Source organism: Alternaria burnsii, assembly GCF_013036055.1.
Source record: "Alternaria burnsii strain CBS107.38 chromosome Unknown 715, whole genome shotgun sequence".
In the NCBI taxonomy this organism is placed as follows: Eukaryota; Fungi; Ascomycota; class Dothideomycetes; order Pleosporales; family Pleosporaceae; genus Alternaria; species Alternaria burnsii.
The window spans coordinates 205,533-230,575 of record NW_024066116.1 but is presented as its reverse complement, the minus strand read 5'-3'; the positions used below and the strand labels follow the sequence as shown (position 1 = coordinate 230,575).

General features: G+C 50.6%; 8 protein-coding genes across 8 annotated transcripts; 5 read left to right on the top strand and 3 right to left on the bottom strand.

The window, feature by feature from the left end:
* Window positions 1-656: 656 nt before the first annotated feature.
* Window positions 657-2,370, top strand: GT037_007213 (mfs general substrate transporter; the record flags this gene model as incomplete). Its single annotated transcript, XM_038932260.1, has 2 exons — window positions 657-2,256; window positions 2,318-2,370. The coding sequence occupies 2 exons, from the start codon at window positions 657-659 to the stop codon at window positions 2,368-2,370; spliced, it is 1,653 nt and encodes a 550-aa protein (XP_038784748.1).
* Window positions 2,371-2,812: 442 nt separating this feature from the next.
* Window positions 2,813-6,262, bottom strand: GT037_007212 (fad binding domain protein; the record flags this gene model as incomplete). The annotated part of the gene is made up of 1 exon (XM_038932259.1): window positions 2,813-6,262. The coding sequence occupies one exon, from the start codon at window positions 6,260-6,262 to the stop codon at window positions 2,813-2,815; it is 3,450 nt and encodes a 1,149-aa protein (XP_038784747.1).
* A 3,736-nt stretch (window positions 6,263-9,998) lies between these two features.
* Window positions 9,999-10,649, top strand: GT037_007211 (uncharacterized protein; the record flags this gene model as incomplete). Its single annotated transcript, XM_038932258.1, has 1 exon — window positions 9,999-10,649. The coding sequence occupies one exon, from the start codon at window positions 9,999-10,001 to the stop codon at window positions 10,647-10,649; it is 651 nt and encodes a 216-aa protein (XP_038784746.1).
* Window positions 10,650-11,616: 967 nt separating this feature from the next.
* On the top strand, window positions 11,617-14,007 carry GT037_007210 (uncharacterized protein; the record flags this gene model as incomplete). Its single annotated transcript, XM_038932257.1, has 1 exon — window positions 11,617-14,007. One exon carries the CDS (start codon window positions 11,617-11,619, stop codon window positions 14,005-14,007), a length of 2,391 nt encoding a protein of 796 aa, XP_038784745.1.
* A 437-nt stretch (window positions 14,008-14,444) lies between these two features.
* Window positions 14,445-15,735, bottom strand: GT037_007209 (uncharacterized protein; the record flags this gene model as incomplete). The annotated part of the gene is made up of 3 exons (XM_038932256.1): window positions 14,445-15,053; window positions 15,107-15,597; window positions 15,645-15,735. 3 exons carry the CDS (start codon window positions 15,733-15,735, stop codon window positions 14,445-14,447), a joined length of 1,191 nt encoding a protein of 396 aa, XP_038784744.1.
* A 950-nt stretch (window positions 15,736-16,685) lies between these two features.
* On the top strand, window positions 16,686-17,735 carry GT037_007208 (uncharacterized protein; the record flags this gene model as incomplete). The annotated part of the gene is made up of 2 exons (XM_038932255.1): window positions 16,686-17,394; window positions 17,455-17,735. 2 exons carry the CDS (start codon window positions 16,686-16,688, stop codon window positions 17,733-17,735), a joined length of 990 nt encoding a protein of 329 aa, XP_038784743.1.
* A 1,422-nt stretch (window positions 17,736-19,157) lies between these two features.
* On the top strand, window positions 19,158-21,166 carry GT037_007207 (siderophore iron transporter mirc; the record flags this gene model as incomplete). Its single annotated transcript, XM_038932254.1, has 6 exons — window positions 19,158-19,324; window positions 19,372-19,708; window positions 19,757-20,220; window positions 20,268-20,337; window positions 20,391-20,629; window positions 20,680-21,166. The coding sequence occupies 6 exons, from the start codon at window positions 19,158-19,160 to the stop codon at window positions 21,164-21,166; spliced, it is 1,764 nt and encodes a 587-aa protein (XP_038784742.1).
* Window positions 21,167-21,583: 417 nt separating this feature from the next.
* Window positions 21,584-23,127, bottom strand: GT037_007206 (pisatin demethylase; the record flags this gene model as incomplete). The annotated part of the gene is made up of 2 exons (XM_038932253.1): window positions 21,584-22,869; window positions 22,926-23,127. The coding sequence occupies 2 exons, from the start codon at window positions 23,125-23,127 to the stop codon at window positions 21,584-21,586; spliced, it is 1,488 nt and encodes a 495-aa protein (XP_038784741.1).
* Window positions 23,128-25,043: the final 1,916 nt, after the last annotated feature.

The window sequence follows — 25,043 nt, the reverse complement described above, 5'->3', positions numbered from 1 at the left end:
TGGCGGGGTGGAGATCTTTCACGGTGGTTGTGGCGGTTGGAGCGTTGGGATCAATGCATTACTAACGTGATCAAGACTGATGTGGACGCAAGATTTCGTCACACGCGCTGCAGCGCAGCTACAGAGAGCGATGTTGACCGGGTGCGCAGACCGAGGATGAAGCAAGCAAATCGCATGTCTTCCAATGATGACAAAGACGGGATTGAGGCGAGAGTTGCGCACCTGGTTCGCTTGGCCTGCCGTTCGGCCCAGACCCTGAAATATCACGCTAGGCCCGACGAAGAAGCCAAGACTCAATCTCTGCATTAATGGTCCACATCGTGACGGCTTTATGCTCAAACGTCACAGTCACCGCTAAGAGTCGCCTTTGCGAGTCTGTCTCTGAGGCTCAGTACCCGAGTAAATGTCTTCCGTTACACATAAAAACAATGACCGCGGACATTGCGGAGTCCGAGAGGGGTTTATAGAAAGAAGAAAGGAAGTGAAGATATTAGGTCGCCTCAGTAATTTTATTCATCGCCTCGAATTATCCCAAGTCCTCTTGTGTAGCATATTTTGACGCAAGCACGTTGGAATCAAACAAGCCTCCACTTGCCACATACTCCTTTGATGGCTCTACGATAACGACTGCAATATCCAACACCAGACAGCCCATCATGGAGAACACCAACATGAACGATACTACCCCGAGCAACACCATGATGGAGTCCCCAAACCAAACCCCAAGCGACATGACTCCCAACGCATCTTCTCCACCAGGCAAGATCGAAGAAGCAAGCTTCCCTCGCGGTTCCTACACCCCCTCCGACATCGAACGCCTCGGCCGCGAACGCCCTTCAGCGTTCCGTTCCCTGCCCCACGAGCTAGGTTTCTGCTTCGCCCTGCTCGGCTCCATGTTTGTGGCGGAATACATGATCTCAGGCTTCAACATCCTCCTCCCAGACCTCACCGAGGCTCTTCACATCCCGTCCAACGCACAGACATGGCCAGCCTCTGTGTTCTCATTGGTAACAGGCGCGTTCCTACTACCGTTCGGTCGCCTGGCTGATATGTTTGGGGGCTACATCGTGTTTTGTAGTGGGCTGGCTTGGTTCCTCGTTTGGAGCATTATAGCGGGGTTCAGCCAGAACTATGTCATGTTAATCGTCTGTCGGGCGTTGCAAGGCTTTGGGCCTGCGGCGTTCTTGCCGAGTGGAATTATGTTGTTGGGTTCCATCTACCGGCCCGGACCCAGAAAGAATCTCGTCTTCAGCTTGTACGGTGCTTTTGCTCCCGTGGGCTTTTTCACCGGCATATTCTTTGCGGGTGTTGCGGCGCAGTTCGCAACATGGGGTTGGTTCTTCTGGATTGGATCCATCATCCTCGCTATCGTAGCTGTTGCGTCGTATCTATGTATACCGAATCCGAGAGAGGAGAAGGAGAAGGCGAAACAAGAGGGCAAGGGGGTAAAGATGGATTGGTGGGGAACAGCGACTGTGGTGCCGGGATTGGTGCTGGTTGTATTTGCGCTTACGGATGGAAGTCATGCTCCTCAAGGCTGGGCGACACCGTACATTCCTGTCACCTTCGTTGTCGGCTGGATCTTCCTGGGCGTATTCGTTTACATTGAAGGTTGGGTCGCTGAACAACCTCTCTTACCCCCTGACTTGTTCCGCGTCAAGGGAATGAAGCCGCTCGCGCTCGCGCTATTCTTCCAGTACGGCACCTTTGGTATCTTCATCTTCTACGCCAGCTTTTACATCGAACAAGTTGTAGGCGCCAGTCCACTGCTCACTGCCGCTTGGTTTACGCCCATGTGCGTTGGTGGACTCATCCTGGCCACTATCGGCGGATTGGTTCTGCATCTCTTACCGGGTCGCATCCTGCTCCTGATCAGTGGTGTAGCATACATCCTCTCGACGCTTCTTTTTGCCATCTTACCTGTACACTTCAACTACTGGGCCTATATCTTTCCGGCTATGATTTGCGCTACGCTCGGTATTGACATCACCTACAACGTCAGCAACATCTTTATCACGACTTCATTACCGAAAGCGCGTCAGGGACTAGCGGGCTCATTTATGAACTCGCTGTTGTTCCTGGGTATCGCTGTATTCCTCTCCTTTGCCGATCTAGCAGTGAGTGAAACGGAAGAGAGAGGCCAAAGAGGAAGCTACAAAGTTGCTTTCTGGCTCGCTACTGCGCTTGCTGGAGCGGGTGTAATTATCATGTTCTTGGGTGTCAAGATTGGCAAGGCGAAGAGCGATTTAACAATCGGTAAGTGTTCCTGTACGAACTGCACTTGAAACATGTACTGACTTTGCACGCTCAATTTTAGAGGAAAGGGAAGAATTGGAGAATGAGTTGGTGAGAAGGAACACGAATGAGTGAAGAGACATTGTGGTTAAGGCGCGTCATTCCTGGATGTACAGTCCGGTTGGATTCTCTTCTCGTAGATATCTTATAATGCTAAATTGTCTTAATCAGCTATCTGTTCTTCCTGCCGTGTAGGATCGAAGGGTAGTGAATAAAGCGCGTGCAAGTGACAGATGTTCTTCGTACTCATCATACTAGTCTATTGTCATGGCTTTGCCGATGACTCTAGCACTCTCGGTTTCTTTGTCATCCGCCAGCATGGCGTTGTAAGTCCTTTCTTCCTATACAAGATGATTGTAAGATGGAGGAAACTAGACAGGCGCACATCGCGTACGCGCAATGAGGTTTTACCACGCAGAAGCGCAGTATGTCCGCCTGATGTAGAGCTTGTCAAAGAACACGCGACGCGCCTTGTGGGGGAACGCGCTATGCTTATCGATCGCCGTCCCATAGCACCCTATTGACCACCAAACACAAGCAAGCTCTGCACTCTGACCATACCGAATCCGCGCTTCTGTAGCAATCTACGCCCACGATGGAGTGGAAACTCGGCGACGACCATGACCACGATTTTCTCAACGTCAGCCTTCTTCAACAGACGCAGCACCGCGCAAAGCGTCTCACCTGTCGACAGCACATCGTCCACCACGACGGCTGACTCGCAGCCAACGATTGCGCCTCGCTCTATCTCGATGCGCTTTCCGACATTGGTTTGACCGCGAGTCAAAGAAGAGATGTACGACGTATCCTTAGCGACGGAGATTGTAGGCGGGGGAAGCTTGCCAGCTTCGCGGATCGGTACGAGGGGCACTCCAACCAGCGAGGCCAACGCCGGCGCAAAAACAAGACCGCCCACCTCGCAACACACGATTGCGTCGACCCCGGCCCAGCTCTCAGTCAAATGACTCTGCAGCAGTGATGCGCAAAGAGTGAGGCCGCCTGGTTGCTGCGAGATACCGAGGACGTGACGGAATTGGATGTCTGGCTTGGGAAAATCTGGGACTGCGCGTACCATGTCGGCCAGTCGCTGTATGTCGCTGTGAATGAAGGGGTGTAAGCAGCTCTGAGCAAATTCATGCGCAGCTCTTGGCCCTGGCAAGTTGTTCTCGAAAATACGGTTCGGACGATATGACAGGGCTGTCACGTTTGCCTTACTGTCGCTAACCACGCCACGGGCGACCCTTGAGTTCTCGCTGGTCTGAACGCGGACATCAACGACTCTGCTCTCCGGTACCAGATGAGAAAAGAATGCGACGGGTGCGTCGTCTCTCATCCCAGTGATGAACAAAACATCAACGTCCGCGTCTGCGGCGTCATGCACGAGCTTCAGGAAGTGCTCCTCAGGCAATCTTGGCCGTCGTCGCACCTGCTCCTTGTAGAAAGCCGTCAATTTTGCGCGATGCTCTTCTTTATACTCACGATCTTCCACAAGGCGCCTGAAATCAGCATGCGTCTCCGTAGCGTATTCGCGTTTCGTAGCATCACTAATGCGTACAACTCGCGCGTGAGTACAGTGTGTCGAGAAGGTTTCGTTCTCTTGCATATCCGAGAAGGAAGAACACCACACGCTAGCACAATAGTCTTTGCCAGCACCATGTCCGCCAGTGACAAGAGTGATCAATTTTGGCAATGGCGGTTTCGGCAGCGGACAAGTCCATGCCAAAACGTGGTGTGGGTCCATCACGCGCTTCAGACGACCAAGACGCACAGCATTGGGTCCGAAAGCTCTCTGCGCCAGCACTGCATCTCGAGGGTCTGGGCCAAGATCAGCTCCATAGATTCCGTTGCTCAACAGTAGCAAGCTCTCGACGACCTCATATACCCATTGTACAGAAGCTTGAGCAATCTTTGTACCATCTTGATCCCGATGCCACACCCCGGTGATGACGCAAGCGAAGTCCCATTCTCGGCAACCGAAAGCAGTCGTATCTGGTGTAACCTCGCCATCTCTGCCTCCGCCATGCAGCAGATGAAGATAGCAGAACGATGATGGACGAGATTCGACTGCTGTGACTAAGAAATGAGCGACCCTTGGTCCTCCAACAGCCTTGAGGAACACACAACGCTTGAAAGACGATGTCTTCCCACCACCATGGCCACCGTGCATTGCTGACATGTACATCTCAGCTTCGAATACTTCAAAGCCGTTCATGGTTCTGAAATCATTCTCCGTTCCCCATATATCGCCATTGAGCTTAGATCTCGTGGTCATATATGATGCGGTGGTGTCGAATGTGGTGATGCCAAGGTTCAATCTCTCATTTTCCCAGTACAGGTATGCGTCTGCTGAGTAAGTATTGTCGTACGCATTTGCGACCTTCTCTTCGAATTCTTTGAGTTTTCGTTTGGCGTCGGCGTGATTGGTCAATGGGAGGACCCAGTTTCGTACGACGTAGGTGGGAGCGGGATAAGCCTTGAAGGTGACACTGACCACAACACCGAAATTCGTTCCGGCACCTTTCAGCGCCCACAATATGTCGGCTTCGTTCTCGGGACGACTGGACGCTGCCGGAACATGCTTACTGGGTACACAACCGACATGAATGATCTCCCCAGAAGCAACGCTGATCATCACGGCGCCAACAATGCTATCGCAGGTAAGTCCATGAAGTCTGGTAAGATGTCCGATACCACCTTGTAACCATAGCCCAGCTCCAACACTTGGACGGGATCCCAAGGGTATGGTAAGTCCTTCGCTCTGCATGTAGTTGATAATCTTGTCTGCCTTGCATCCGGCGCCAACCACCACCAATGGACTGGAGTCATTACCCAACCCTTCTTCTCTATCTTCTCCAGCGAGAACACTTACGCAGTCGAATGCACTCATGTCAATCGCTACAACGTTGGACCTGAGACAGTGCGCGCTGTGCCCTCCACCGACGATGGTCAAACCCAGTCCATGCTCCAGTGCCCACCAGACGCAAGTCTGAACGTCATTGACGTATGCCGGTCTCACAATGGTAGCCGGGCGCTGCGAACAAGCTTCTTTATTCTTGACTGGCTTGTGCTCTAGTACCGGAAGCACATCTATTGTTAGCTCCGGTACTGTGTTTGCGTGCTGGTTGAAAGCCACCATGACCTCAGGCGCACTGAACAGGAGCGTGTTCGGGTAAGCATTTTCGCGACGGGCTAGAGCACGACATGTCTTTCGCCATATCGGTTGGATAGCTTTCTTTTCGTCGACATCGTGTATGGTGAAACCAGCAACGAAGGACGCGAAGCAGTCCAACGCATCGTCGTTGTCTTGTACCCCGGTCACTCCAGTGGGATAAGATGCCGAATGATGACATGCCAAGCCGTCGATGTGTAAACCCTCACGGTGAAAAACTGCGACAATTCCACCGTCAACGAGCATTTTGATGGCTTGCTCGATGAACTTGTGCTGCGGCTTCATCCCATACATGCTATGGCAGAATAAGATGATATCGTACTTCTCGACACTGCTAACTTCAATGGTAGTATCGTTGTCGACATTGAAAGGAGCCTGATGGATGATAAAATCACCCTTGTGGCCTGCAAACGGCGAACCCAAGTTCTTACTCATCTCTTCCTTCCCATCCAACCATTCTTCTAGCTTCCTGGCGAACAAAGCATTCGGCTCAAAAGCAGTGTATCGTCGGATCCTGGCTCGTAGGCTCTCTGGCAGGTCACCAAGCACACTCTTCGGTCCCGGTCCAATCTCCAATACCGATATAGATGCGTTCGACTTTTCGAGAGGAGCGAGCAGATACGATAACTCGGGGATGATGAAGTCGCAGTAGCTTGACCAGCTGGGACCTTGTGTGAAAGCGGAGAAACCAGCAGCATACTGGGCGTCCGTCAGGGGAACTCTCCTGGAAGACAAGATTGCGGTATCTGTTATGGCGGCTTGCACAAGGGTGCGCTTTAGGTTGGCAAGCGTGGCCATGTTGGGTCGACCTTGTGAAGGGTACACGTGTGCGATGGGTAGATCCGGGATGGAATGACTGGTACGATGAGGAGGATGACACAAGAGTCCTATAGCATCGTTTGGGGAACAGGTGGACTTTGCAGAAGTGGGATGTTTGCCTTGATTGTGAATGCATAGGCCACGCGCATGTCTGCGCCGCTTAACTGCAGATATACGCGCATCACGGCTATGTAAGAGCCGTAACACGCGTCTGCAATATGCGCTCGTAGCCACAGGATCCCTCGCCCTCCCATCTTTCTATGACTGGTTTGGCTCTCCTTGGGTACCGTGCTTGAGTAGATTATATATACTAATCAGTATGGAATTCTCGTACACGATAGACTGAGACGGGTTGACTTGTCCATTGGAGGGTTTCAACGATGCAATCTTTCACATCTTGCTCTAGAGAGTAATCCGAATCGCCGGCACTGCCTGTCAGGCTTCGTGACCTTACCTGAGTGGGATGGGCGTACATATCCCACATGTCGTGTAACCAGGTCGCACCATCAACATCCTGCAAACATGGTACGACTCTTTTCTTTCAGTCGCGCAGCGACTGCATTCTTCCTCGACTAGCATTGTGTCTCGTTAATTGCCCCAGCGATGATGACAAGACATGTCATCACCTTTGTCAACTTCCTGGCAATCTATGGATGTGCAGTTGTTTTGCTGCCGCTGCAAAACCTATAAACTATTGATGGAAATACTGTGTGTCCTAGTCATGGAAGTAGGGATTCAACTCCGAGGCTTCTGTTTCTCTTGCGAAACACTCTTTGAGCACTTCGAGCAGAGTATCCGCTGCGTTATTGGTGAATATGAAGAATCTCAGTCGTAAATGTTGATCATTAGACTAGAATACGACGATCTTCAGTCAATCTCAACTAGAAGCCAATATACATGAGAGACACGTTTATGTCCCACTAGAAGTAGCTAGAGACATCCCACAAGCTTTGTAAGTGCCTGGTAGTGTTGTGGGAGGCAAAATCTTGCACTCGATCAACGCACATCATGAGCGTTCGCATGCCAGCCATCACAACAACAAAAAAAAGTCTCTAGGCTTTGGGCCGAAAGAGCCCATAGGCACAGGTATTAGCAAAAAAGGAGGGATGCGCTCTTACGAACGCCGATGAATGACTCATCGGAGGTTTGAACTCCGGACCTTCAGTGTACTAAGGAGTGCTGTGAAGCCCTCTGTTAGACTGACGTGATAACCAACTACACCAACGAGCCCCGTTTGATGAAAGACGTCAGATTTGATCCATCCATGTTCATACGAAAACCACACCAGCAATGACTGCGTACTCGGGAGGGTCCATAGGAAGTCGAGTTCATGCTCGTGCAACTGGCAAAGTCGTGGTCGGCAAAATCTCTGCTTGGTGCGGGGCGTGGGAGCTGAGCCGATCAACATGGTTGGCCGAAATGTCGGTCCCACCAATGACTACCCACACCAGGGTATGTGACGAAAGGCCTAGCCGTGGTAGGATAGCCCAACATACAGTGATGTTGTCAATCAAGGACGTTGTAGACAGAACTAGACAAACCCTAATATAGCCTATCGTGAGACCAACGGAGCAGTATGGTGTGACGACGTATGAGCGCAAGCTTCTAAAATTGCGTCGAACGCGAATTCTTGACCACGCGCTCGCTTCTAGTTCAGGCTCGACAAAAGCTAGTCTGTTGGGGTGCGTGCTGATGACATGAGAGTACAGGCGTGTGCACTGGTGGTGCGTAGTTGGAGAGTTCACAGCGACAGTAGCTGCCGCGCCAAAAACTCGACCTTCGTCTCAGGACCCCCAAAGCTTGACCCGCTGATACCAAGCCCAGCGACAGCTTGGAAACGGGTAGTCTGATTGCTAGCCAGACTGCAAGGTGACCGATCTGCATCGCCAACGCGCGTGGAAAGCTACCACTCGCATGGTGTAACGGGCCTTGGTACAGCTGGGCGACCAACGGCTTTGCTTGTGCGCGTACTGAGTGAGCGAGGTCGTCACTAGACGCGCCGGTGTAGCGCCCATGAACGGGCAGAAGATCGGGATACAACTTGAATCATTGTGAACGCGATCTTGGGCATAAAGTTATGGTCTTGAGGGCTGTGGGCGTTGGAGCTACGAACGCGTCGCGTGCCTAATAAGAGAGCGGAGCGGAGCCAAAACCACCGACCAGCAGAAGCCTTCTGGCACCCCTGTATCTTTCTACCTACTCGCCAATCCTTCACGGTGAACGATGAACTCTCTCTTTCGTATTGCGCAGAAGGCCAAGCTGCGCATACCGTTGCATCAACGATCAATCTACTCACATCGATGCATCGAGGTTGCGGGGTGAGCACAGTCCCGCCCAAGCAAGCACGCGTCAGCTGCACACGCGCATCGTTCATCACATTACGACAAGCACCACTCCAAGGCTCATGCTGTGCTTCCTGCACGCGTCTGGAGAAGACAAGAATCCATCAAAATCCCCGTAGCCAAGACCTCCATGTGTCGCACCTCGGTAGGAGTTCCAGCCACGGGGTAGCGCGCTACACCAATCTGGAAAAGTAGCCTAAAAACAGACCACGTCTCAAACCTCACATTGTACCTTTCGAGCCGCGACCCCGGTTCTTTACTCCGCTGAACTATTTACCGCTCCACTTGTTCAAGACGCCAAGTGTTACCATCAAGGCTTACCCCCTTCGAAGCTCATGGCCGAGGCCTGTCAGTCTGGCCCCTTTGCCCCAGACGAACGCTGTGGAGGAGGGCCGCCAAAGGGTCGCGTCCTACGCCCGCGTGCCTGAGAATCCGGCGATCGATGCTCATCTAGGTAGACGATCCCTTGAACCGACCTCTTGTCACCTCCTGTATAATATCGATACTTGGCAGGCGTGCCTAACGGGAATGCTACGGGCTTGGTGTCCTAAGCATTACCCAGTCCCCTTCTACAGCTGTCAGGAGGCTTTAGATTTGAGCTTGGCCATGTTCCAAGAGCCAGAAGATCGAGATATGGCTTACGGTATGCGTCAGCGTAAGGAAGAGTGTCATCGGAGATCCGTATCGGCCATGATGTGATATGTGCATCTTTCACCCAAAATGGAACTCCACCTTCCATGCCCCAGGCAGATCTCTTTCTCAACGCGCAAGCAGATCAAATTTTTTACCACGCAGCAGAATAGCCTGAGCAGGAACTCCTCTGGGGCCAGCTGCAGGTCTCGACTAATGACAAGCTTCGTAACGCTCGAGACCGCGGTCACCGATCCACTTGCAGCACCAGAACCATGCATTAGCCCCGGCAACTAGCATCGCTCTCCAGGCTTGTTCGACCTTGGCTCCGCATCACAAAAGTTTCGAGCCAATGTCAAACAGCGGGAGAAGCTTGGCACATACTTCCAAAGGCAAAGCGTCGCCATGCTATGCTTGCCGCCACTTGGCGCAGCTTCAGGAAAGTTTCACACCTACGCCGATATGGTTAACTCATCTTGGCGGTCAACCACGATGAATCCGCAATATCGTGACTATCGAGACACAATAGGTTGCGTATAAGAGGACAGTAAACCCACTTCTTCTATTCTGCAGTCCGGTCACTCACTTCAATTCACTACCCAACCATCTTTCACTCTCCGTCGCCGGGCGACTCCTATCACTTAGTACATTTATTGAATCATCTAATCATTCATCAAACTCCCATCCTTCACTACTACCCATATCACTTAATCGAAAGATACCAACAAAACTAAACCGACAACATGCTTCCTCAACACGTCCTCATTGCGCTCGTCGCCACTGTCGCTGCCGTTCCGCTTAACATCAACTTGGGAGCCTACTCGCCTGCCCTGGTAGTCGGTGATGGAGAGATCTCACTAGGATCAACAGAATCAGCATCAGAGTTGATGGCTACGCTCGCATCGGGAGCAGCAGCCAACGCCGGTGGAGAGGGCGCAGCACAAGGTCAGCAAGAAACACCAGCGCCTGCCGCCGAAGCTCCCGCAGCTGAAGGCGAGGCTGCTCAACCTCAAGAAGAACAACCAGCTGAAGGCGAAGCAGGAAAACGCTCTATCCTTCGCCGCGCCATCAGCGACATCCTCGGCAAGCGCAACCCCGCCCCTGTTGAGCCTAAGATGGCCGCCGTCGAGGAGGCTATGCAGTGGATCAAGCGCGACCTCGCTGGCTTCAATGCTGCGCTGGGTTACGCAAAGGAGGCCCAGAAGGATATGCCCAAGGTTGAGATGGGCACCGAGAACGCCGGTGTTGGTCTGCTCGTCAACCCTGGTGTCAACGTTCCCAAGGACTCGGCCGCCGCCGGCACCCCACCTGCTGAGAAGAAGACCAAACGCGACGAGGTCGTCGAGGAGGAGGATGCGCCCAAGATGACTCTTGTTGCCATCACCGAAGTTTGAGCAAGATACCCGACTTTGCAGACATTTCAGCTAGCCCAGGGACGAGGCCTTCACGCGCCATGGGAATGAGGCTATAATCGGCAATCTTGTCAGTTCTGTTCAGCACGATTATTTTTCTTTCAGCGAACATCGGCAGGATCCCGCGTACTGTGCGGACCGGAAGATGAGGAGTTCTTGGGTACACAACGGTATTGATGTATGGATGGACGAATGAGTCAATCGAAGATGATACAAAAGTCGCAAGATTTCAATAAATTACTATTTGATCAATCGCCGTTTCCTCTCAAATATCCGTTTCTAACAATTTTTCTTCAAGAGCCAACACTCGACGCGGGTTACAAGTAATCGTTCACCGGTCGACATGCGGAGTGGTCCTTTGCAAAGCAAGGTATCGGCCATTCCCAGCATCCAATACAACCGCTTCCTGGAACCCATTGACGCCGCATCCGCGGTACCCGTCTTGAATGTTTTAGCCGCGTCGCCACAGACTTCTGACATTCGGTCAAGCAGGAATCCAAGTCACAGTAAAGTCTCAGCAACGCCTTACATATCTTGGCAACGCTTCGGTTCAGGGTCCAGGGTGTGCGGAGCGGAACATGAAACACGACCCTGCATGGGGGTCTGTGCGGTGGGTGGAGAGCGGGACCAGGTCGTATCGACGGAGTTGTCCTCCTCAAGTGAAATCGTTATTGCAGCTTCTTCTGGTCATCGCTGTCATGGTCATTCCAAGACCTTTCGCTGTACAGCTTTTCAGCAAAATATCGCGATGTTGAGTATTCAGGATCTGCACCTTGTGTTTTTCGAAATCATATTTCGAGATTTCCCATGGTCACGTGCACGAATGCGGCTGAGGCCGCCCACGAGCTGAGGCGACGAGTTGCCACCGATCTTCCAGCTGACTGACCGTACGCCTTGTACTATCTGAACTCTCCGCGAATTACGCAAGACATCACCTCTTTATCCAGTTATGCCCAAATGTCGCCTTTGCAACGACTTCCAGCGCAGCCCGCGCCAATTTCGTCTCGCGTTTGACTGCAGTCAGAAGGAATTAATCCAATCGGCAAACGGTGGATGCATAATCTGTTCGTATCTGCTGGAAGGACTTCAACACTTTGAGCCGAAACTTGAGGCACTTCAGGGCCATGATCGCATCCACATCTGGGGTGGTAATATCGATGGTGGCGGAGCGGTAGAGATGGAAGTATTCAGTGGTGGTGCTCTCAGACTTCGTTTGGAATTCTTCAACACGAAGGGCAAGACCAGCGTTCTACAAGGGGCGCGAATGCTGCCTACCATTCCCGGAGATACTCGAGCGCCAGCTTCAATTGATTGGGCGAAGCAACGTTTGCAAGAGTGTGTTGACTCACACGCTTCTTGCAGTCAAGAGAGCATCCCAAAACTTCCAACTCGAGTGCTCGATCTAAGACCGGACGCGGATGACATGAATGTCAGGTTGATCACAACGCAAGGTTTGAATGCACGATATGCATGTCTAAGTCACCGCTGGGGCAGATCTGCAGCTTTACAAACGCTAAAGTGCAACTATGTTTCACACACCCAAGGCATAGGATGGGATATGTTGCCGAAAACATTCTTGGAAGCGACTCTTATCGCGCAAGATCTCGGTCTCCGGTACCTTTGGATCGACTCTTTGTGTATCATTCAAGACGACGAAGATGACAAGTCGCATGAGATAGCGGCAATGAGTTCAATCTACACCAACTCATACATCACTATTGCTGCTACCCATTCAGAAAGCAGCATGCACGGATGCTACTCAACAGGGTCGCTCCATCATCAAGACTATCCACTTTCGTCGTCGAAGCAACGCAATGCTTCCGTGATAGGGCCGGACCTTTATGTCCGTGAAGAGATAGCGCATATTGGCGAAGAGCGCGCGACAACACCCCTGCTAAAACGTGGATGGGTCTGTCAAGAACGATTACTCTCACCTAGGGTGCTCCACTTTTGCGAAAAAGAGCTTGTTTGGGAATGTCAAGAGTCAAGTACCTGTCAATGTTCTTGCTTCAACCCGCCGGTGCACATCAAGCGAAAATATATGGAGGTTTTCCGTCGCAGTGTGTCCATCAACGACTACAAGACCCCCAATATCAAATTCAGTTTAAGAAGCACAGCATACCTGGATTCTTGCGATGAAGAAGATGGCGTTGATGTTCTCGTTTTGCCGGCAGCATGGACTCGGTGGCTCAGTATCGAATCCGATGATGATGCTTCCGGTCCACGATTGAAGTTGAGAGACAGAATGCGCCTCCTCAATGATCTCCGCCACATATCTTACGCTTATGCTCTCAAATCAGTGCTAATTCAATACCAAGAGGATTGGAACCGGGGACGCCTGTCGAAATCTTGGTCTAGAAGCAAGAACAACGACGACCCTACCGCTGAGCATACGGGTGCAGATAAATCAGATGACGATCTTCCTCAAATTCGTTTTGAACCCGAAATCGACTACATCATTCCAACCTGGCTCAACGATGAGGCCATCAGAAGATGGAGATATGTCGTCAGCGACTATACCGGTATGGATTTGACTGAACAGCGAGATCGTCTACCAGCTATAGCTGGTGTAGCTAGCCAGTTTGGAAACGTTTTGGGCGGTAGATACCTAGCAGGGCTTTGGGAGATTGCCTTACCTGGCGATCTACTGTGGCGTACACATCAATGTGCACAATGCACACCACAGTACAGGGCCCCAAGTTGGTCCTGGGCGTCACTTGATGGAAGGATCAAACACTACAAGATGACATCATATCATCCAGAATTCTCAATCGTCCGCGCGCTTTACGATCCACTCTCAGAAAACAACCCCTTTGGCGAAGTAACAAGCGCCTCATTAGAAATCAACGCTATAGCTGCGAATCTTCACGTGAGGTTCAACGCATCAAATGATATTAACGTCTCCCGTCGACCAATAAGAGTTTGTTTTATGGGAGGATACGCAACATTCATCCCAGACTACGACCTCACTATGGCAGCTACGCCACTGCACTCCAATACACATGATTCGCGCAGTATGCTTTACGAATTTATCTGCATCGGAGACTTCGATGTCGAGCGTAACGATGCAGCCTTCAGTGAAACCCAGAGTAATTCCGGAGCCTCACTTGCTGTGTCGCTCGTTATACACAGAACCGCTGAAGGCGTTTACAAGCGAGTTGGTATCTTAGAGCGCCCTCGCGTACAAGTTTCAAAATCGCTGCAGCACACAAAAAGCAAGCAAATGCCCCATATCTCTGGCACCTTTATTAAGAGCTTACACGAACAACTGCGCGATTCTAGAGAAAAGAATGGCAAAGAAGAAGCATGGAAACTTATATCAGGACTCGTGCTGATTTGATATCTGAACTTGTGTTTCGTGGCGGCAGATACAGCTCTACATGGAGGATTTAAAGACCCCTTAGCTGCCAGCTGCAGCTACCCAGCCTCAAAAACGCTAGCACGGGTCTTCTCACATCATAATGTCGACGGAGAAGATCTTCATTCGATCACCGTCAATAGAAGTCTGTGCCAGCGATGCGCAGTCGGCCAACTAGCCGGAAAGCTTCCTGGATGAAATGAGCAGTTGCAGTTGAGGCTTTGCTTTTACTAGGTAGTAAGAACAAGCAGTTTGAGGCTGGAGTTGTTAGTAGTAGGAGATCTTGTGAAATCATATGGTATTAGAAACTGATCTTGAGCTCTAACATGAAGATGGACAACATTTCAAAAGATCCTCAATATGATTACATTCGCTGTTGTCTAAGTGATCGGTTAAGCAACGCGAGCAAAATCTTGCCATCAAGTCCAGTGAGAATAATCTCCGTCGTCCCGCTGGTTGACCTTACCATATGTATAACTACGAGTACCCCGGTACTCAGGCGGACAGTTCAGTGACTTCCTGTTCCTCGTTTCAGCACCAGGATCACATCCGATGGGGTTCCAATCGGGTTCACAGTCGTCAACCTCAATCCACGCATGGCGTGGTTCACTGAGCTCTGTGCGAGTATTGAAGCAGTGGTTCCAGAGGCAGGAAGTGTACGGAGCAATCTTGTCTGCGTTCCAGTTGTGAAGCTTGGCGATCTCCTTCTTGAACGCATCCTGTCTCTTGCCACCCAAGAGATAGTAGTCGTTGAGAAAGGGTTGGCTCACCCAATCCCTGATCGTGTTCGACTGCGTGATCTCGTCGCATTTGTATTTGCCCTGGTCTGTTGGGCGATCCCACTCGAGCGTTAGCTTCAGTAGTGACTGCATCGGGCCTCCGTTGATGGGGTATGCGATCATAACTTGGCTTGCGACGTTGCAGAACCAGAGACCTCTGCCACCGCCTTGGCCTTCGTCGAAATCAGCCTTGTAACAATTACGCGGAGTCTCGGTCATCTTTTGGAATGCCCTGGCCATCATGCGATACTGCTCGTATGTTAGCCTTTGAGCTCAGACCATCAGGACGTGATTGCACTTACTGTCAAATCATCAAGACCTTTGACCCGATCGTTGATGGTCGAAACCAGAATATTGAAGTAGAGTTTCGAGTCTGTTGCATACTTTCCATCTTTGCTGTAAACGACATTATGGATGGCGCAATCATCCAAACTACTGCCATGTTTGCAGCGTTTCAGGACATCGTATACGCGATTGTACAATCGTTCTCCGCCGAAGGTTCCAACGTGGGTGCCCATGAGGCCCATGCGGATGTCAATCCGATACCACCCTTTCAGGTGCTTCATACCGTTCTGACTGGTAAGGGTTTCGACATCGTTGCCAGTCGAAGCGCTGATGTCCGAGTAAGAGATGTTTGGCCATGTCGTATTCGACCCAGTGATAGTATGCAACTCTGCCATCAGGCCATCGTCTGTTGAGTCCTTGTTGGGGTATCCACTGTCGCTGGCCTGGGAGGGAGCGCTTTCGACGCGAGATGCATCGTAAGCGTCTATTCGCGGGGTAGAAGATGCCACTTGCCGTTATTAGTAGCACAATCGCAAGCTTGTTGTGTATACCTACCGAGGCTCGAAGTCGTCGGGGCGTTTGATGACGACGCTGCAAGAGCGAAGGCCACCAACAAGGCCAAGAGAAGTAAGAAAGCACCCTTCATTGTTGCAATCACAGCGAGTAGCGGCGACGAGTACCGACAGGTGGAATGCTATTGTGGTTGAGAAGGTAATTGCGAGCGGTGTGAGAGGTGCTTTGAAAAAGGTGGGGAACGTGGAAATATATACTACTAAGGTATCAATCGAGGATGAGAGTGAGTCTGAGCGCCATTAGGAATCTCAGGCAGTAATTGGTAGTACGGTCAGTGAGCGCGTGAAAAGGGAAGGTGCGGGGCGTGGTAGTAGGAGGAGACAGTGGGCGTGACCCAAGTGAAGGAGAAACAATGAGGGCAAAGCACGTCTGACTCGCTGCAAGATTCTGCACGAGTATCCATGTTGCCGCATGTGTCATCCAGTGGTATAGGAGGGAAATCCTCATGCGCTGTTCGAGATAGGCATAGGGATTCATGTGCGTCTCTAGGCTACGCTCTCTCAGCCGATATCAGTAGGCTCAAGTCCAGAAACTGCCAATACTCGGCAGAAACACCCGAGTCCATATATGAACTTATTGCTGCCATCGCAACCTGTGCAGGTCAGACTGCTTGCTCATATTTACATAGCGATTGAGTTGTCGACCACCTCACAGATTGTCCAGAACTCTTTCTTCGACTATGCGCAACCGATCAATTTTTGGGTGTGCGGAACAAAACCAATATTGTTTCTGAGTAGCGGCGTGACATCAAATGAGGTACGCAGGCAACTGAGCGATATCGAGAGTTGTAAAGGTTGTCAAAGACGCGACGCGGAAGAAGGCTGGTGAGCCTAGCTTATGTCATCACTCGTCAGGCCTCGGCATGACCTCCGACGCCTATCTTCTCCTCTTCTACGACGCTCACCAATCGCGTTCGGTAGCACGCGCAGCGTACATATCTAGCATGCTACCTGGCGCTATATTCGGCGGGGAAACCGCTGTGCTCGTTTCACTACCACCGACTGCTAATCCACAGCACTTACCATGTCTCCAGCTCGTCTATCAACTCAATCGCTCTTACGCGTCTCAGGACCATCCATACCCCGCCCGCCGCGATGGTTTCAGTCACCCTTGAGTCGCGCGCTCGCGACCTCGTCCAGGTATCAGCAAGCTTCTGTCGCAGCAGGCATACGTGTAGATCACGCCGAAAGCAATGACAACCGCACCGTAGCAGCAATGGGGCGCACCAAGTCAGGCAAAGCCCTCAAAGTCCGCAAATACCCCACCTTTACACGCCTCGAGGACGAACGTCTTTACCGAAAACAGCATCTCGCGGCCGCTTATCGCATCTTCGCCTCACGTGGCTTCGACGAAGGGGTCGCCGGTCATATTAGTGTGCGCGACCCTATCCTGACGGACCATTTCTGGCTCAACCCGCTGTCTGCGCATTTCTCTCTGATACGCGTGTCAGATCTTATACTGGTGAATGAGGAAGGAGAGGTGGTAGAAGGTGATCAGCCGATCAATGCGGCGGCTTTTGCTATCCACAGTGCCATACACAAACGGCGGCCAGATGTAGATGCGGCGTGCCATGCGCATAGTGTGCATGGCAAGGCCTTCAGCGCATTTGGCAGGGAATTGGATATGATAACACAGGACAGTATACGCTTCTACAAGAGCCATGGCGTGTACAACCAATTTGGTGGTGTTGTGCTGGCCAGTGAAGAAGGCGAGAGGATAGCCGATGCGCTGGGTACGATACTTTTCCATTCCCTCAAACATCATACCGTTCAATTACTAAATACCTCGACAGGGGACGGCAAAGCAGCCATCCTCCAAAATCACGGTATTCTCACCGTAGGCAAAACCGTCGATGAAGCAGCTTTTTGGTTCCTCTCCCTCGATAAGACGTGCCAAGCACAACTCCTAGTCGATGCAGCCTCGGCTGGAAGTGGACACAAGCCCAAGATCATTCCGGACAGTGAGGCGGCTGAAACATACAAGAATGTTGGAACACCGGAGAAGGGGTGGCTGGCATTTCAGAGCTACTATGATGAGGTTCTTGCTAAGACTGGGGGCGACTTCTTACAGTGAAACGAACAATGTCTTTTGTCCACATAAGGTTGGCGTTGAGCCTGGTTCAACCGCTGTCATCATGGAACTTCTCCCAGGAGTTGGTTTTGTCTATCTCGCGACTACCTGCTTCCGAGCCATCTGTTCCCGAGAGACTAGCCTCTATGATTTTGAGACATAAACCACATCGGGCTCTGAGGCCAATGAGGCAGTCTGATCCACTGAGACCTGCAGGGTTGTATTTGTCGTTCAAGTTGCGCTACAGCAACTTTGCTCTGGAGATAAAACTCCTCTCATGACTGCGATACATCTCACGAACTACAAGGTGTTGTCTGCCAGGTCTGTGAGTACACTGGTCTGTACTGCGATTTATCTGGGTAGACCACAGCAGCTTCTTTGCGAAATAAGCTCTACAGCTTCAAGAAAACTCGCCGAAGTTTGCATTGATGTTGCTGCATTATAGAGCGTCGCACTGGACAATGCAAGATCAAGAAATCAAGCCTCGTAAGATCGCGATACAGGGGAGCTCCAGAGTAACCGCACGATCAGCCTGATGGCCATAGCCTGGGGATGATCGGACGCTACCACTACATTGCGACGAGACGTTACTAAATTGTTATAATTATCGGTGATGAAAATGGTGTAACGGTTGCTTTGCCAGACATGGAGCACACCGACCACACCAAACCTTGGACGTCGGATACTGGACCATCAACTACTCAGCGATTACACCAACAAGGCCTCGTTCTGCTTGGCGCGGATAATTTCTCGATAGGATTCGTAGTTCTGGTCTCACAAGCACTGTTCAATGGGTTGAGGGTGTTTTGCCACCCGCACCGGAACCCAGCGGAATGCCAGGATTCATCTCACTAAGCTTTTCTGGAACAACCAAATGCTTCCATAGGTAAGCTTTTCCAGCAGCTATGCTTGTCAGCGTACCAACAATGACGTCGAATATCGCGATGACCGGACATACCTCGGATGATCAGGTTGCGCAATCGCCATGAGGTGCTTCGGGCAGAGCCTCCATGTTGAGACTACAAGGCCGATACCCAGGGACACGGGACTCAAAAGTAACCAATTGACGAGTAGGGAAAAGCTCGGCGGAAATCACAATCACACCCATCCGCAGTGTCCCTGGCCTTTGAGCGTGGTTTGTCGAATCATCATCAGTCGCGTGATATCCAGGCAAACCGAACCACGAGGATTACTATCATCCGCAACCTTCCGCCCCACAGTTCTCCCCAGCATCTTCCAGTCCCTCGTAAGCTTCTGCTCGATCTCGTGCCCATGGGGTACAACGGGATGCAGTCAGCATGGAACCTTATGATTCCGTTGCCGAAGATTCGTCGAGTTTATAAGGTGAGGCAGTCATGCGACTTGATGCCTGTCACCTCAGTGGTGATTTGAGCCTCCTACTATTGACTAAAGTTTGCCGCAACAATGGACAAGATCAAGTCGAAACTAACCAACCCGATCAAAGACTGGCGACGCAGAAGCTCTGTTGATGTTGGCGAACACGAGGGCTATGATAACACACCGCTCCCGAGATTGACATGGAAGGGGTTCTGGATGGGCATGTTGGTATCGATGGGTGGATTTGTCTTTGGGTAAGTTGCTTCCACTACTACCACCTTCCTCCAACTCACGCTGCTAGTTATGATACCGGTCAAATCTCTGGATTTCTTAGCATGGTGGACTTCCTCAGACGCTTCGGCCAGAGACATGATGATGGCACGCCATACTTTTCTAATGTACGCTCCGGATTGATAGTCGGCTTGTTGTCTATCGGTACGTTGTTCGGCGCATTGATTGCAGCGCCGATTGCGGACTGGATTGGAAGAAAGATGAGTATCATCTGGTGGTGTGGCATCTTCTCCGTTGGTATCATTGTACAGATCGCAGCAACAGATGAGTGGTACCAGGTTATGATGGGCCGATTTGTTGCTGGTCTTGGCGTTGGTGCGCTGAGTTTACTCGTGCCTATGTACCAAGTAAGAAGAATGTCCCAACGATGCGTAGCCACTGCTAACAACATCCAGGCGGAGACTGCACCTCGACACATTCGCGGTGCGCTGATTTCTACTTACCAACTATTCATCACATTCGGTATTTTCCTCGCCGCGGTATTCAACTACGCTGCCGAGCGCCATCAGTCCGGTAAGGCGGCCTCGTGGCAAATTACTCTCGGTCTGTCCTTCGTACCCGCCGCTATCCTCGCCGTTGGTATACTAGCCTTTTCAGAGACACCTCGATTCAACTACCGAAATGGTAAGATCGATGAGGCTACTGCGACCATGTCGCGGGTATACGGCGTGCCAACCAATCATCATAGCATCCAGCTAGAGCTCGAGGAGATGAGGCTCAAGCTTGAAGCCGAAAGCAAGATTACCAACGGGCCGATCCAGGAATGGCTGGGTATGTGGATGGCGCCGAAGATGGCGTACAGGTTGGCGATTGGCATGGGACTGCAAATGTTTCAACAGTTGACAGGTGCAAATTACTTGTAAGCCACCATTCCGGGTTTGTTGAGCAAACGCTGACCTTGTAAAGCTTCTACTACGGCACTGTCGTCTTCGCTGGCACCGGTATCAAGAACTCGTTCGTTACGCAGATGATCTTGGTATGGAAGCTCTTTTTACAAAGACAGCCCATGGCCGTGCTAACATCTCCCAGAACGGCATCAATTTTGGTGTAACCTTCTATGGCTTATACATTGTCGAACACTACGGTCGACGCAAATCACTCATCGCCGGCTCAGTCTGGATGTTCATCTGCTTCCTCATCTTTGCGTCCGTCGGCCACTTCGCGCTCGATCGCGATAACCCGGAGAACACTGAGAGTGCCGCCACAGCTATGATTTGCTTTGCCTGTTTCTTCATCTTTGGTTTCGCAACAACATGGGGTCCAATGATGTAAGTATTCCTGCTTCCCGATCCGTTCTGCCCTACTAACCATCACCCAGTTGGACAATCTGCGGAGAACTATATCCCAGCCGCTACCGCGCAAAAGCAATGGCTCTATCGACGGCATCGAACTGGCTCTGGAACTTCCTCCTCGCCTTCTTCACACCTTTCATCACCGGCGCCATCGACTTCCGCTACGGCTACGTGTTTGCCGGAACTAACGTCCTCGGCGGCCTCATCGTGTACTTCTTCGTCATCGAAGGCCAGGGTCGCACGCTCGAGGAAATCGACACCATGTACTTGATGGGCGTGAAGCCGTGGGAGAGCGCGAGATGGGTCGTTCCCAGCCTCGACGAAATGAGTGGGGACGTGAGACAGAAGCTTGAGGCGGCGAACCCGGAGCTGGCGCTTCAGAAAGAGACTAATGGGGGTGTGCATGCTGAGGATGGTGGAGCGAGGGGTGAAGAGGATGAGGCGATTCGTAGGAGCGTTATGAGGGATGGGAATGATGAGGGACTAAGGGAAAAGTCTGAGGCCGATGTGTGATCCAATCGTTGGAGAAAAGGCGGTTGTATGGAGAAATACAAACAGCGTGTGTGGTTGCATGTAAGACCTAGCAGGCCTGGCTCCTATAGTGCCTGCTAGTCAAAGACATTTTCTGGTACAAATTTTCAAGAGACGTAATATACATAGTCGTAGATAGAAGTTAGATAATAACAGGCATCTTGGGGCAAATAATCCTCTGGAACGAAGTGGAGTGGTGTGGTTCAATATTCACACCGTGTTAGCTGTCTGACAAACCTGTTTGGCGAGAATAGCTGCACTTCGCGACTGTAATTATGTGGGACGCAACCAAATCAAATCAAATCAAATCAAATCAAATTAATCAAATTAATCAAACCAAGCAATACAACTGCCAGGAGGAACTCCAAAATCAATCCTTGATAGCACCACCTTGCTCTTCTACACCCTTCGCTCTACAACACGACACTTACAATCTTGCTTTGTAAACCAGTAAGTCTTCCAAGCATATCCTTTCGCTGTTCGTTTATCTGCCACAATCTCAAAGTCAAAATTTCTCATAACCTGCGGCACCACTTTAAACATCTCTAATAAAGAGATGTTTTTCCCTAGACATGTCCTCGGTCCTGCGCCAAAGGCTAAAAAGTTGCGATTCATGTTAGACAGCTTCTCAGCATCATCGGTCAACCAGCGTTCAGGCACAAATTTCGCTGCATCAGGACCGAAGACTTCAGTGTTGTAGTGTGCGACCCAAGGATTGACGCCGACTTCAGTTCCAGGAGGGAAGTATTGACCCACGAGAGTAGCACCTTCTTTACCAATAACACGAGTCAATGGCGCACCAACAGCGGAATGTATGCGGAGAGATTCATAGATGACAGCGTGAAGATAGGGCAATCTTTGTGCTTCCTGAAAAGTTACTGGATCCGAAAGCATTCCATTGCTCGTGGCTTTGTCGAGTTCGTCCCGTAGTTTAGCACACGCCTTAGGGTTCATGGCTAGGTACGCAAAGGTAGCGGTAAGGGAGATAGCAGTCGTGTCTGAACCAGCTCCGATGTTACTACCACAGGCATCGACAGTGTTCATCCTGGTGATTCTTCCCTCCAGTTCAAGCGGCAATAACTTGTCGACGAAATCCTGGCGATCATCTCTCGATTTTGTGTGTCCCGAAGTACGCTTATGTATCTGTAGGACCGCAAAATCAATGACCTTCTGGAATGCTGGTTTTATTTTGAAGATGCCAGCGATATATAGAATCGGGTAGATCACTTCGGGTACGAGTCCAAGCAGTGCCCCCTTCTTAACCGTTTCGTCAATAGGAGCGATCATGTTATTCTTGTCGCCATCATCTTCCATGAATCCAAAACGGGATCCTGCAGTGATTTCTCCAATCACGTCGAAAGCGTAGAATTGCATCATCTGTCGCATATCTAGCTCTTTGTCGTTGAGCGCGTATTCGCGGAGGCGGTTGACCAGAATTTTGTTGCATGTATCCACAAAACATTCATAGGAGAGCAAGCTAGTGGTTGAGTAGAGTGCGGTAATCGGACGACGGAGGATCTTATGAGCCGAGATTCTTGGTTCAGTGAATATATTAGGGCTCGTAGGTGAGCCAAAAGGAATGTAGTATCGTGATTTATCTAGGGCGTTGGTGTGGCCGAGAAGGATCCTGGTTGCTTCGGCATCGTTGACGCTATAGCGATTAGGTCCAAGACGAACGATGGGCCCTTTTATCTATTGTTAGGCCAACTATGCAGAGCGCGCAGAGCTAGTGTAAACAAACCATATTTCTTGTGCAGAGCGATGTTTAGTGAGGCAAAATCGTACTTTTCAGTTGCATGCCATTCCCAGAGTCTCGTGAATTGGGCGAAAAAGGGTCCGGGGACTTTACGCAATGGAGAAATTGATATCTGAATGATAGGTATAGCGATAAAATATGTGATGAAAGTGATGAAAATACAAGGGAAAATTTGAAGTAGAGCCATGTTGCTTCTTAAGCGGAGCAAGTGTTAGAGCAGGGTTGCAAAAGGAAGGTTTCCAGAGACACTACTAGGTGTACGGCCAAAGCTGGTTTAATAGTCTTGTGCTGTTCCACTTTTGCCGTTCGGATTCGTCCGGTGTAGCAATAGCGTCTACATTGAAGCGGATCTAACTCTTCTAGCTTGTTGTAAACTCATCGTCTGTATGAACCTTGCACTAAGAAGGTTCTAACTGAGTGCCAAGAAAGGTAGCTCCAATTCTCAATCTAGACTAGAAGCTTAAAGACCTAATTCTTTTGCAATGTGGATATTGGTGTTATGCTGGACGAATCCTAACGGTATGAGCGGTGTCATTAGGCTAAAGCCCGGGGATCGACGCAACTTGTCCTTCCCTACTTTGACAGTTATAGTTTGTACATCGAGCGTCGTACATCGAAAAAGTGGGGGCATGTCCATTTTATCCAGCCTAGGGATATTCAGTGTTATAGTGGAAGCTATCGGACCGGCTTTTCTGTGAACTGAAGCCAGGTGCTGGGAGCATTAGGCAGACACTGAGATATCGATATAGGCTTGTATTGAGACGAATCTTTGAGGAGCTATCAAGACACCCAGAGGGACAATATATATGTATGCCACGTGATCGTGGCTACAATGGAAAAGGCGATTCAACAACTTCTAGGCCATCAACTGAAACGGATGCATTGAAAACTTTGAGGAAATACCAAGATGCACCGGATATCTCGGCGGGTGCTTAGGTGGGGTTTGGTTGAAAGGTGTATGGCGATGTGCTAAAGGCTGATCCGCATTAGGCGCACTCGAGTGGCTGTCCATGGTAGCTAACGATGATTGATCGCTACGACGTCGTATTGGCACCCTCACACTCGGGAAATTGCTGGCATTGGCTGTAGTATAGAACAGTCACAACAGCAACATTAGGATGTGAAGTGAGCGAAGAAACGCCAGTCGCTACTACATAGGTCTAATCTCTCAACTAGGCCTCGACGATCCACCTGCGAAACACCATAGCTGCAAGACAAAAGTCAAATATAGACGGCCTCGGAGAAATGCGATATGCTACGCGGTCCGGGGTTTGTGTCTTGCCACCGCTGCAGTGAATGATTATTGCGCTGAAAAAGAGATACCCGACACACGCGATACCTGGTGAGCTTGAGGGCTAATATTCAATTCCCGATGCATCAACTGCTGCCTCGACGTTAGCCCAGTTGTACAGCCCACGTTCACAGGGGTCTCGACTAGCGTCTTTAGCGTCACTCGTGCGAGGAGGCATCAGCGCTCCATGCGGCACGCGGCTAACAAAAAACGCCGACTCCAAAATTTCCACTTTCTACAGGCTTAGAATAGCATGATAAAACGAAGCAATTAAGATTCCAAGCTAGCAGATCTATACAGAGTCACCTCTTCTTTTTCCCTATCTACTTTATTTCTATTACAATATCAATATCGTTGTATAGTAGAGCTAGAGAGAGAATGTGTACATGCTCACAGCTCGCTTGTTTTGGTAAGGATTCGAGGCATCGGTGAGTCGGGATTCTTTGTTTACCGCGTGGCGGCTTCCATGGTACATTAGTCGAAATACCGCGCCTAGTGCGCAGACTGTAACACCTCTATAAACACCATTTACGGGGCATACACATCGTCTCTTTCTACCTACACTATTTCTTAGTACCGTACCGGCTACCTGAAATCATTTACAACATCTGCCACGCCTTCCTAGGGCCGTGCTTCATCAGCACTATGGACTCAACGTTCGGTGCCCAACGGACGACCTTTTCTAAATGCCATCCCTCATCACAACATCAGCAGCGCGCCACCAACCAGCTTCAGGTTCCAGCCTTGATCGTTTGTTTTTAGAAGACCTGGATATGTCGCACTTTGTTTCAAAGGATCGGCTCGACTAGATC